Raw genomic sequence first — 13,754 nt, forward strand, 5'->3', positions numbered from 1 at the left:
ATGAATGCGTTGTAGTATTTCATTTTATTTATTTATTTATTTATTTATTTATTTATTTATTTAAGATTTTATTTATTTATTTGAGAGAGAGAATGAGATAGAGAGAGAGCATGAGAGGGGGGAGGGTCAGAGGGAGAAGCAGACTCCCCGCCGAGCAGGGAGCCCGATGCGGGACTCGATCTCGGGACTCCAGGATCATGACCTGAGCTGAAGGCAGTCGCTTAACCAACTGAGCCACCCAGGCGCCCCTTCATTGTGGTATTTTAGAAAGCAAAATTCTAACATAAATTTTCCAAATAAATAAATAAATAAATAAATAAATAAATAAATAAATAAATAAATAACACATGTGGGGCTTGTCACCTGAATGGCTTTGGGTTAAGTGTGTTTTTCTCTTTGGTGAATCAACTTGTGAATCCCTTACCCTATCTTCTCCTGAGAGGTTGATTTGCTGGTTTTTCTGGTTGGGTTGTGAGAGCAGATGTAGGGTAATTAATAAAGGCACTCCAGAGCTGAGGTTCTTATCCTGGGGATCTGAGAAAGTCAGGGAAGGCATGAATTCTCTATGTGGAAAGCTTTGTGATTATGGACATATTGATCTTCCCATAGGAAGTATCTATCAGCTTCTCAAGAGTATCCTTGACTTCCAAGAGCCTAAGCCCAACATAGCAGAGAAAAAACAGTCAGGTATAACTTGTAGTTATGAGGATAATCATGACTTGCACATAGCCTTTTTCGGAGGCAACTTTTGAAGGCCCAGTTATAGCATATATAGAGAACAATAATAGTGACCAGGCCTTATGATTGCATTATCTAACAAAAGGTTTGTATGTCACTTCCTATGAAGCTTGAGAGATGAGATTTGACCAGTAAAATATTGTCAGTTCTTGGACATTTCAACAAATGGGACCTAATATTTGGTCAGGGAAATCAAGTATGTGTGGTTGGTCATAATTATTCCTCAAATTGCACATCCCAGGATCAAATGTTGATATAACAATTCAGGAAAATGAAGATGTGAGACTCATCTATTGCTTTTTAAAAATATAAAGTCTAGGGGTGCCTGGGTGGCTCAGTCGTTAAGCGTCTGCCTTTGGCTCAGGTCATGATCCCAGGATCCTGGGATCGAGTCCCACATCGGGCTCCCTGCGCAGCGGGAAGCCTGCTTCTCCCTCTCCCACCCCCCCTGCTTGTGTTCCCTCTCTCGCTCTCTCTCTCTCTCTAATAAATAAATAAATAAATATAAAGTCTAAATTAAGAAGAGCCAAATTCCCTGAGCCATTTTCCCTAATATATATGAGAAAAGAACACTCAATTAATGACCTCTTAGTTTTCTCATCCTATTTGCTGATCACTTGGAGGTTACAGATTTTTGTCTAGTAGCAATGTTTCTTTGAAATCTACACTATTTGAATTTTTAAAGATTAGATGCCAATACTTAAAAATCAGGATATTTTTCTCCTTGGCACCTCTTCCCATCCCATTCGGATTCATCTCTTTCCATTCCATTTGGATTTCCAGCTTCTTTTGAAAATCATATGGTATGTCAACCAATATGGTAAAACTCTTGAGACAGCAATATTCAGATTGGCAGTGTGATGGATAAAGTAGATTGTGGAAAAGGATTTTGAATACTCAGAGCTATGCTTACAGTGTTTTGTTTTGTTTTTTTAATGGTTAATCTAATTTGTTTCTAATTTGGCGGCAACGGCTCCTTCTCACATGAATTTATAGGTTGGGATACTTCAGAATTCCAGAAAAACTACATTAGTTCAGGCCTACTGAGACAAATGTGGCAATACTTAGTAAAAAGATTAAGTGTATTTAAAAATAAATGTAGTTGATCTCTCACACGTAATTAAGTTAATATTAATCTATCTCTAGCAGTAGTTCCAAAGGGAAAGTTGTTCTAGGAAACTTTAACAAATAGATAAAATTAGTACTTAATTGGCAGATATTAAATATATTTAATTAAAAACATGTATTATTTTAATTAATAAAAAACATCTGCACCTGAACACACAAGTGCTCCTGAGTCAGCTCTTTCTTCATAGATAATGCAGTAAATTACAGCCCCCTCAGGTTGAATAATTACACATCAGACTTAATAGCATCCAAATGATTGTGTTTTTGCATTGGTGATATTTGAGTTTATTGTATCTGGTATTTGGATATACCCACCAGACACTCATCTTAAAGCATATAGTCCTTATTTTAAAACACAAGCAAAACAAAATAAAAGTGTACAGCTTCAGGAAAGACATCTTTGCCACAGGTTAAATGCAAATGGATGGCCCAGAAAACTCTTCCCTCAAAATGCAAATGCCAGCACTAAAAATGGTTATTAAGTGAGATTGCAGAGTGTTTTTTCTAGGCATTTTAAAGAAATAGAATATCCACATGCTCATTTATCTATTGTAGCTTAACAAACCATTGTCACAGTTAAAACGTCATTTGTTTGCTCAGGAATCTATCATTTGAGCAGGGCTCAGTAGGGACGACACATCTATACTGCATGAAGTATCAATAGGAGCAGATAGACACCGGGGCTGGAGGACCTACTTCCAAGATAGGTTACTCACACAGTCTACACTGGTGCTGCATCTTAGCCAGGGACACAGCAAGGACACTTGGCTTCTTTCTACTTGGGCTTCTCTTTGGGACTGCCTGGGCTTTCTTCAAGCATGGTGGCTGGGTTCCAAGAGTGAGTGTTCTAAGAGGACTGGGTTCAAGCCACAAGGCTTCCTGTAACTGTCTCAGAAATTCCATATTATCCCCTCTGTCTCATGCTGTTGGCCAAGTAAGTCATTAGGTCCAGCCCAGATTCAAAGGGAAATACCTCAAAGAATTTGCAAGTATCCTCCATCTATCACATCACATGTCCAAGGTATCACTATTACCAGGAAATCCTGTGCTAAGTTAACTGCCTATTCAAGGGTGGCCATGTGCCCTTAAAGAAGCTTCTGAAAACCAAATTATCTCCAGAGCTCCATCTGGGGTTCAGTCTGAATCCATATGACTTAGAGTTACATGGGTCAATTTTCTTTAAATTCAGAGTTGTTTAAAGTGAAGAATGGGGTGGGGGGTGGCCAGTGCAGTGATGTAGTTTGTCCATGAGTGGACTGTGTTGCATATTGAAAGCTCTGGTATGTGACTGTTTGGTGCTAAGCTAAATTTTCATTAAGAACAATAAAGAAAGCAAGCAAAACAATCCACAATACCTTTAACCCACACTGACTCTACCCTTGAAGGCTGAGTTCAGTTTGCCCCTTCCCTGTGGAAGGAGGTATGAATCCCATTTCTACTAATATCTTGTGGTTAGAGGAGCAGTGTAGACTAAGGACTTGGGTTCTAGAATTAGACAAACCTAGTTTCCAAACCCAGAGTTGATACTTGTGAGCTGAGGACCATGGTTAACTTACTTAAACTTTCTGTTTCCTCTATCAGACCTCTAAAATGGGTCTGATAGGGGCTCCTGGGTGGCTCAGTGGGTTAAGCATCTGACTTGATCTCAGCTCAGGTCATGATCTCAGGGTCATAGGATAGAGTCCTCCTCAGCTCCAGGCTCACTGCAGAGTCTGCTTGTCCCTCTACTTCTCCCTTTGCCCCTCCCCGGCCCTCCCACCCCTATGTGTTTTTTTTCTCTCTATCAAATAAATAAATAAATAAATAAATAAATAAATAAATAAATAAATAAATAAAATCTTAAAAAATAAAATAAAATAAAATAAATAAAATGGGTCTGATAATAATAGTATTTACCTCAGAAGAATGTCACAAGATGATGAATCCAAAGCACTTAGAATGCCTGGCATTTAGAAAGACTCAATACATGTTGGGGATTATCATAATTATTATTTTCTTGGTTACCTCCAAAAGTTCTTAACTATAGACCAATATGTATTAGGAGTGGGAGAATGATATTCTAGACTATTTGTGGTTACAATGAAAGCATAAGCCTCTTTCTTTTCTTTGATAACTTAGGCAACTGGAACTATTTTCAGGTCTTTTTTTTTTAATAGTTATGATAAAGCTTTTTATTTACATTAGGTTATATTTTTCATTTTGAAATATTAGAACTAAAACCTTAAAAAGAAGAAAAAACACCCATAATGCTTGCACATTATATCGTTTTAGAATTTTGGTTTGTGTGTTTCCAATCTTATATGCTTGTCCTCTTATATAAGTATAAATTTTTTTTTTACTATTTCTGTTTTTTTTTTTAATTTTATTATGTTATGTTAATCACCATACATTACATCATTAGCTTTTGATGTAGTGTTCCATGATTCATTGTTTTCATATAACACCCAGTGCTCCATTCAATACGTGCCCTCTTTAATACCCATCACCAGGCTAACCCATTCCCCCATCCCCCTCCCCTCTAGAACCCTCAGTTTGTTTCTCAGAGTTCATAGTCTCTCATGGTTTGTCTCCCCCTCTGATTTCCCCTCCTTCATTTTACCCTTACTACTATCTTCTTCTTTTTTTTTTTAACATATAATGTATTATTTATTTCAGAGGTACAGGTCTGTTCTTAAGGTAAAGGTTTCTAGGCTTATTTTAATCGAAAGCAGATAATACCATGGGGTCCAGGGCAAAGTGTTGGAGTAAAAAGAAACTGGCGATGGGGTATGATCTAGAGATTATGTCCCAGTTTTCTTCTAGCTGTGTGCCCTTGGGAAGTTATTTATGTTCTCAGAGCCTCAATTTTCTCATCTATACCAACATGGCTCATATATCCATTTGGCAGTATGGTTATGAGAATTAAATGAGGCAAATTTTATAAAAGGACCTGGCAGGGAGTGATTACCAATAATGTTATTTATTGGCCTTACTATTATTATCAAAGTGATCAAAATAATTATATCAATTAAGTTTTAACTTGCTTTTGTACCTTACAGACACAACCTGAAAAATGATCTTTTCTTTCCCTTCTCATGGAAACTGATTCTAGTATATTCCTTTCCTTCCCTTTCCTCACTTCCCTGATCTTCTCTTCCCATTTCTTACCTTTCGTATTTCCACTTGGACTTTTTTCATATCTTTCCCTATACTTTTTGCTTTGGTTTTGTACATTTTTCTGTATTGGTTTATAAAAGATTTTTATATACTAAGACATTGCATTTCATGATATGAATTGCAAACATTTTTCCCAGTCTGTAATTTACCTTCTGATTATTTTATGGTGCTATTTTTGTTTTGTTGCCTTGCAGAAAGAAATATTTGATTTTTATGTAGCCAAATTTTCAATGTCTTCTTTTATGGCTTCTGAATATTATATTATAGTTTCTACATGCAAATATTATTAAAATTTATATTTTTAGCACATTATGGATTAATTTTAACAATTAAATATAATATTTATCTGTGTGTTCCATGTGCTAGTATAAAACCACTCTAATTCTTGTGCTGAATAACATGCGTTATTAGTTGGTAGTGCTGGTTCCCTCTCAATACCATTCTTTTTCATAAATTTACTGTTTATTCTTGCTTGTTAATTTCTCCATATTATTTTTAAAAGTCATTCTTCTGGTTCAAAAAAAGATGTTTCATTTATTGGGCTCACATGAAATTTATGGATTAATTTAGGCAGAATTAACATAGCTTTCATCTTGAGTCTTCCTATCCATGAAGATTGTATGTCTTTTCACTTATTCCAGTTTTCTTTTATGTCCCTCAGCAGCATTTATTTTTTTTTATAAAGATTTCATTTATTTACTTGAGAGAGAGAATGAGATAGAGAGAGAGAGCATGAGAGGGGGGAAGGTCAGAGGGAGAAGCAGACTCCCCGCCGAGCAGGGAGCCCGATGCGGGACTCGATCGCGGGACTCCAGGATCATGACCTGAGCTGAAGGCAGTCGCTTAACCAACTGAGCCACCCAGGCGCCCCCTCAGCAGCATTTAAATACTGCTCTTCAAAATTGATTTTCTCTTCAAACTGATTTTCACTTCTTACATTTATTCCCAAGTACAACATATTTCTTTTTTTTTTCAAAGATTTTTATTTATTTATTCATGAGAGACAGAGAGAGAGAGAGGCAGAGGGAGAAGCAGGCTCCCAAGGAGCAGAGAGCCCGATGTGGGACTTGATCCCAGGACCCTGGGATCATGACCTGAGCCGAAGGCAGACGCTTAACCATCTGAGCCACCCACACACCCCCAAGTACAACATATTTCTGATGCTAGTGTAAATAGAGTTTTATTTCAATTACATTTTCCAATTGATTTTTATTCATTGTTCTTTATGTTTTTTCCCATACAGAGTTTTAGATTTTTTTTTTTTTAAGATTTTATTTATTTATTTGACAGAGAGAGACACAGTGAGAGCAGGAACACAAGCAGGGGAAGTGGGAGGGGGAGAAGCAGGCTCCCCACAGAGCAGGGAGCCCAATGCGGGGCTCCATCCCAGGACCCTGGGATCATGACCTGAGCTGAAGGCAGACGCTTGACGACTGAGCCACCCAGGCGCCCCTAGATTATTTTATGTAGATAAAATTCACTAAATTTTTCTTCATAGTTTCTACTTTTTCACTTTCTTTTAGTGCAAAGGGAGAAAATCATGGCAATGATATTCAATCCTGACATACTCCACTTGTTTTCTCCATTGCCAGCTACAGTAGGAGGAGGTTCTATTTATGTTGCTTAATAGCATAATCTAGTCTTCCATGATGACTAGTCCATTAGGCCAAAGATAATCCATAACGCCATATTCTAAAAGTTGCCAGAGATAAAACCCACACAGCCTAAGAAAGCCATATCTGATCTTGCCAATTCTCTTCTCAAAGCTCCCTCATTACAAATATATATGGCTATACACTTTTGTTGCTATCCAGATCCTCTGGCATTCTGATGATTTCTTACTGCAAGCACCTGTAGCTCAGTTGAGGGCTTTCTCTGGTCATATGTAGTGCTCTGTGGTTGATGTTCCTGGGAGAATCCCTCAACTGATGATGGACAGTAGTTAGTTGATACATACCTCTTTTTATTGTGACTTAGTTGGGACAACTTTGAGGCATATTCTACACCATTATTGAGTTGCCCCCTCCCCCTCCAAATCTGAGCTCTGGTTGCCAACAGTGGTAACCTGTTCACGAATGTATTGACTTCCTTTTCTTCTGTGTCTCCCTTCTCCATTCCCCTAATTCCTGGGTTCACCTCCCAAATAAATTTATTGCCTCAAATCCTTATGTCTGAGTCTGTTTCTTGGGGAGTATAAACTAAGACAAAGATATTTTATGATCTTATCCCACCTACTTCTACAGGCTTATTACCTGTTTATCTCCATTAAACATCCTAAACTTAGTCCCATTTACCCAACATCCAATGACCAAACACATCATGTCTTGATGTTTTGTATCTTTCTAAGAGTGTTTCCTTCTGTTAGAATGCCTTTCCATGACTGTGTGCCTGGCTACTCTGCCTTTAAGAGTTAGGCCAAGAGTGATTTCTTTGCCTTCTTATCCTGGGTCAGATGTCTCCTTTTCTGTATTACCAAACATGGTTCATAGATCTCTGCTGTGATGGACTGTTTCCAAAGATGGTCACAATAATTCCTCCAATCCCTCACAACCTTTTGTAATATGATTTTGCAAACTTGCCCTGTTAAGAAGCAGAGCCCATTTCCCTTCCCCTTGCATCTGGGCTGGCCTTGTGACTAACTCTGACAACAGAATGTGGTAGAAGTGAGCCTAAGCCTTTAGATGATGTGTGGTTTCCATTTTCACTCTCTTGGAAACCAGCCTTCATTTAAAGAAGCTTGAGTTACTCTGTTGATACTGAGAGACCACATGGAGAGGGTATTCCTGTGAAGGAGATATAAGGTTCCCAGACAACAGCCAGTACCAAGGTCTCAGTGGGTCCATATTGGATGCTCATTAAACACCATATGGAGCACAGACAGCCATCCCTACCAAACCTTTCCTGAATTCCTAGACCAGATTCTTTAAACCTAATTGTTTAAAACTATTGAATTTTGTGGTATTTGTTACACAGTAGTAGATAATTGCAACATCTATTATAGAACTTGTTGTTAAATATTATAATTATTTATTTACTTATCTGCCACATTGGTGAGCTACTACAAATGGAGACAGAATATTTTCATTCGAATAGCTGTTAACACCTGACATATGGGATTGCTTTAGAATGATGAGCCCATGAAAAAATAGGATTCTTTAAGATCACAGAGAAACTTTGTCACATTGAGGATTTGTTAAAGGAAATAAGAACCAAAAAACAAAAGGTACTAGAGAATGATTGTGGAAGACAAGAGTGGATGAACATTCAGAGCAATTCCAAGGGATCTGCAAAACTTGTAGTTTATGAGTTCTCCTTATAATTGGTGAGATTATTGACCTCTGTTTCCATCAGTGTGCAGCCTAGACAGCCCCCACAGACATGAATATTTACAAGGGTCTGTCAGACAGCTACAACTGTGTGCAATTAAACTGTGAGTTATGGTTCTCACTGTCCAGACATTTATACTGTAACAGAAAAGCTGATGTACCAGGACATTGTGGGCTTCAGAAGGATATGAAAAATGAGGAGAACAGAAGGCTCATATTCAATGGTTATAGAGCTAGGAAGAGTTTCCACGAACCTGCCTAATCTTTCCCCTTTATCTAGCATTTACTGAGCACCAGCTGGGCGTGGCACTCCCACTCCTTCTTACGCTGAAGCCTCACCAAATTGAGAAATCTCTCAAATGCTCTGCACTCTGTCATGCCTCACAGCCTTTGCTTTCCCCCCCCCCCCCTTCCTTTCTGGAATGATTTATGACCTATGCTTCCTGGCCCTTCACCTAGCAATGCTTACATTCATCTGTGGGACTCCTCTCCCTTCTTTTCCTTATTTGGCCCCCAGGAATAAACTCCCCATTTGCTCTGCCATTTCAAATGTCTCCAGATTCAGTGTGAGTCCTCCCGGCTCTACAAAGCCATCACCGACCATCCCAACTTGGAGTTTCTTAGAATGTAGTAGAAAGGGAACTGGCTTTGGGCCAATATGTTCAAATCCTGACTATGCTGCTTGTAATTCTGCACAAGTTCCTTAATCTCTTATGTTTCTTCATCTGTAAACTGGGCATGATGCTACCACTTCTTGGGGCTGTAATGAGGGTCTAAGAGATGTCTACATAAAGTGTTTAGCTGAGTCCTGGTATGTAGCACACCACTGATACATGCTATTGTTTTCCTCCTCTCTAAATTTCTGGTATTTAATATCTGTATCACTCATTTGTCCTTAAATCATGCTTGCTTTGTGACAGCTCTTGTCCTGTGCCATCATTTAACTTAATGTATTTACTGTGCAATTTTAATATAAGCTTTCTCCTAATAGCTAAATGGTCTCTTCTTGTACATCTTTTTATATGTCCCAAGGACAACAGATTCTTAATAGATATTGGTGCATGAATGAATAGATGGTGGAAAGAATGACTACCTCTCAGGGCTGTCTATACTATACTTTATAAAGTACAATATTCACGGTCAAGAACTCAGTGAATTAGAATAACTCTAATGTCAGGACATTTTTGTTTTCTAGGAAAGGAATGATTAGGGAAAAGTTCAACAGTTTTCCTTGATCCTATAGAAATAACAAGGGAAAATACAGATCCCATCCCACGAAAGGATAACTTGGAGGAGATGTAGTATTCAGAACAATGAAGACACTAGGACTACCTCCCCAGGTTTAGGCTTTGTTAATATGAATGGATAGGTCAAAAATAGTGGGAGTGAAAAAGCAATTATGTGAATACTAAACCCCAATTAATTTTATGGGAATTAGTAAATCAATAGGAAGTATCAAGTTTGAGTTAAGATATTAAGGGCCCTTCCATCATTTACACGGATATGCTCATGAGGAGGGAAAACAAATCCTTTAGGACAAGAGTGTTCTGTTACTGACTGAGGCTCCATCTGTCAGAAGTAAGAGGTAGGATGACATATTACAAGTGAACAAATACATGGACTTAATCAGTGATGAAAACCAAGGATCAGTGCATCCTCAGGTCATGTGGGGTTTAAAGAGAAGACAACATGTGATAGGGTCAAGCTCTGAAAAGCTCCAGAAAGGAATTGGAAGTTTTCCAGACAGAAGGAGTCTGGCTGCCTTGCTAAACTTGAGATTGGGTATGTGAGCTGGACTCTAGTGCGAGGGTATCAAAACCAGGCTACACCGGAACAAAGAGAAGGAGGGTTCTGGAGAGAGTGCCTAACAGTGATTTTCATATTCTTTTTTACGCCAAACAACCCTTTGTTCAGAGCCCTACAGGGTCCTGTGACACATAAAAGAAACAGAGGTATTGCCGTATGATTGCAAAGAAGCAGGAAAGGAAAGTATGAAGGGATCTTGGGAGAAGCTGGTAGAATCTTAGATCCCACTTCATAGGACCTTAAGCCTGGCAGACCATGTTGGGAAGACCACTGGCCTGGAATATCTGTAAGACTTTATGAATTGTTCTTGTCAACTGGCAAGGGTTTTGGTTAAGACCTGTTGGGTAAAGGTCTCCAAAGCAAAATGTACTAAAACTAGTGACAGAAGATCATGTAGTAAAGATGACTGCATCCTCCTCAAGGGGAAAACAGGCCCTTGTCTGTCTTCCTGCACCAAGATCTCAGCAGGGTTTATTCTTTCTGGAAAATATTTTTCAAGTCATAATTGAAACTTTCAGTGAAAGCCAATTTCAATTTAGTAACACCTAAATATATCTGAACCAACAGGTTCTGGATGGCCCTTCAGAGTGAGCTGTTGGAAGAGGCAATTGCCATCCTCCTATTTCCTGCTGCTTTAAGAGAGGCCTTGATGTCCAAGGGTGTTTTCAATCTTACAGGAGTACTTAGTAATGAATCTTTAGGATCTTGAGTTTCATCTTTACTTAGGAGTGGTTGTAACCACTGAGCCTAGTTTCTAATCTCAGACACTAGAAGGTGGTTACAAAACCAAGATTAGGTGAAGAAACATAAGAACGGCTTTGAAGGCCCTTCTGCCCAAATGAGAGGCCTCAGCGTCAGACTGGCCGAGAGGGTGAGTGGGTGTGTGGCCAGTGTTTACAGCATTTCAGGGTCAAGGAGCATCTTGGGTGGTTAGCAGTCTGAATCAACACTTACTGACAAATAGATGGTGGATATTATTAGGATTGTCCTCATGAGGAAGATAGGAGATGAATGTTTTCTCTTCATATTGCGATAGGTTTCAGATACTCAGCTGGGAGAGGCCAGGCCTGAGGTTTTTAGTGGATACGTCCAAGACTAGGGTAATGCCTGTTGTTAAGAAGGGGACACATTTTGGGACCACAGCCTTTCACACACACCCCAGGTGCCAGAGCACCCCTCCCCACCCACCTCTTCCGGAAGCACAAATTTAATTTACTGAGTGGTGGGCTGGCCCCCAGCCAGCTCTGCCTGTCCTGTGATCTTAGAACAACCTGACCTTCTCCCTGGGTGGATACTGGTTCCTAAGGGATGTGTAACGCAGGACTGCCCGGGTTCCCTGCCCAGCTTCACATTTCCCAAGAGTGAAGCCACCTATTTGGCTATGCTAATTTGCTCGCGAAGCAGGTGAGCTCACCTGTGCAGCTTTAGCACAGGGCATTACGTGAGAAGGAGGGCACTGCCTTTTTATGGGTACCTCGTACACCGGGGCTCCCTCTTTGAATACACTGACAATATTTCCGAAGTTCCTCCTCCTCCTCCTCAGTACATCCCCATCAAACATTCTTTCAACGCCAAGAGCCAAGTAAGACAAAAAAGTATCAAATGGGAAAACAATGAAAAGCCTGTTTAGTTCCTGTGTGCAGTGTGAACAATAAGCCACCCTTTCTGAAGTGTTTCAGAAAGGAATGCCTGTGATGTCCTTTCAAAGAAGGACTCTGGCCCCAAATCAAGCTGTAAGCCATGACAATGCTCCACTAAACAGCACAAAGAATTCGCCTTTCAGCCAGAGAGGCATTTCTCACGTACTGGGGAAAAATGCCGCCCACACCACATCACCTCAGCACATTTACTATCACCGCTCTTTTTCCTGCTGAAGCCTGAGTGTAGCCTTCTGTGATTGATGCACGGAAATTCAGCTGACGGGTCTGAGCATTCAGCACTTTGCCCCCTAAAATACTCATGAGAGAACAGAAGTCTAGTAGATATGTTTGTATTTTGGGGAGTTTAAGGCTCTTGGGTCTGTGTGTCCGCTCTTGTACAGAGAAGACATGCTCCCCCTTAATCCACAGTTCAACTTTTTCATAGCCAAGCATTTGAAATTAGCTGAAGTGTCAAAACACATAAAACACTTCATAGAAAGGACTTTCAGTTCGGCAGCTCCAAACAGCACCAGAGAGAAAGAGGGAAATGTCCAAGTCATTCAGAGTACAGGGGAGGGCTTGCCTCTTACCTGGGCTTCTTTCACTATCCCATTCTTTGCGCAGTTTCCACCGGGTGAGCCGTCGCTCTGTTTCTCGTGCTTGTGCAGATTTCCATTGCAAACAGCACCACCTCCAGGATTAGCCATTTGTGTGAAATGATGGAATCCAGCAGGTTTTCCTCCAGAGGTTCTTGGCAAGCTTTGGTTTTGAAGTTGGTGAGGGGATGGGAGGAAGCACTTTGGGCTGAGCCCCTGAAGGAATCCTACCGATCAGGCTTTCCAGAAGAGCAACAGCCTATCTTTGGGGCAGATCTTTGAAAGGAAAAACAAGTGGTTACCTTTATACTCCTCGGCTCAGAATGTGACCTTCAGGGCAACAGACCTGCTTCTGAAACTACAAAGGATATTGCCCATGCTGGCTCCTTGGGGGGCAAGAGGAAATCAGGAGACTGCAAAACCCCAGTGGCAAACTGCGAGGAGGCGGGCTGGGAGGTGGAGCATCTTTTAAAGACACACACACACCACACACACACAGCACAGTCACGGTCTCCTGTCTCCTACCTGTAGTCTGTTCCGAATTTATGTCTCCCACCACCCCCGCCCTCCTGTATCTAATTACAACTTTTGGTTGTAAACCTAGCTCAACTTTTTTTTTTTTTTTTTTCTGTGAAAAGACACTTAGCAGTGGCTGCCAGGACTGCCCAGAGGGAAAGGAGAATGAGAAGTTACTGTTTCAAGGGCACAGAGTTTCCGTTGGTTCCGTGGATGGTGGTGATGGTTGCACAACCGTGTGACTACTTAATGCCACTGAACTGTACACTTAAAAACAGTGAAAATGGGAAATTTTGTGTGATGTGGATTTTACCATAATCCAAAAATGGCAAAAAAGTAATAATATTCAGAACCCACCTGATGTTAGAACCAGTGATATAATGAGAGGTATTAACTCATCAAGCATACCAGTAGCGCACAAATCTGGGAGACAGAAAGTTTGGTTTCTTGTTAAGGCTGCAATATTTTATCATGTGACTTTGGGAGAGCCATTTACTCTCCTTTTGCCTCAGTTTGTTCAGCTAAAGAGACTAAACATTTTTGGTGGGCTAACATCCAGTGGGGTAGCAGGAAAAGAAAAGTGTGGCTTGGGTTTGTTACTGACACAGGTGTTGTGAGGCAGATGGTGACTTAGGTGTCCCAGTCCTGAACACCTGTGGTTTACTCATTAACTCTTTCTCTCTCAGTGCATTAGGCGTCTGTGTTCTATCACCATCAGATGGCATTGTGCTTTGTTGGACAGTGTCAATCATTTACAGCCTGTTCCGTCCTCCCAAACCCACCGTTATGGTTCCCCTGAACGAGACTTCTTTAACATCATGCACTTAGGAATAAAAACCCCAGCCATT

At 40.2% G+C, this 13,754-nt stretch overlaps 1 protein-coding gene across 1 annotated transcript in view; it reads right to left on the bottom strand.

The window, feature by feature from the left end:
• Positions 1–12,824, bottom strand: part of SPTLC3 (serine palmitoyltransferase long chain base subunit 3) — a 147,370-nt gene extending 134,546 nt beyond the window's left edge. Inside the window, exon 1 of the mRNA XM_035005830.1 lies at positions 12,385–12,824. Coding sequence (XP_034861721.1) covers positions 12,385–12,501 — 117 coding nt within the window. The 5' untranslated portion in view covers positions 12,502–12,824. The remainder of the gene's footprint in view (positions 1–12,384) is intronic.
• Positions 12,825–13,754: the final 930 nt, after the last annotated feature.

The sequence above is a fragment of the Mirounga leonina genome, unplaced genomic scaffold (genome assembly GCF_011800145.1).
Source record: "Mirounga leonina isolate KUSES-001 unplaced genomic scaffold, KU_Mleo_1.0 Mir_150, whole genome shotgun sequence".
Taxonomy (NCBI): Eukaryota; Metazoa; Chordata; class Mammalia; order Carnivora; family Phocidae; genus Mirounga; species Mirounga leonina.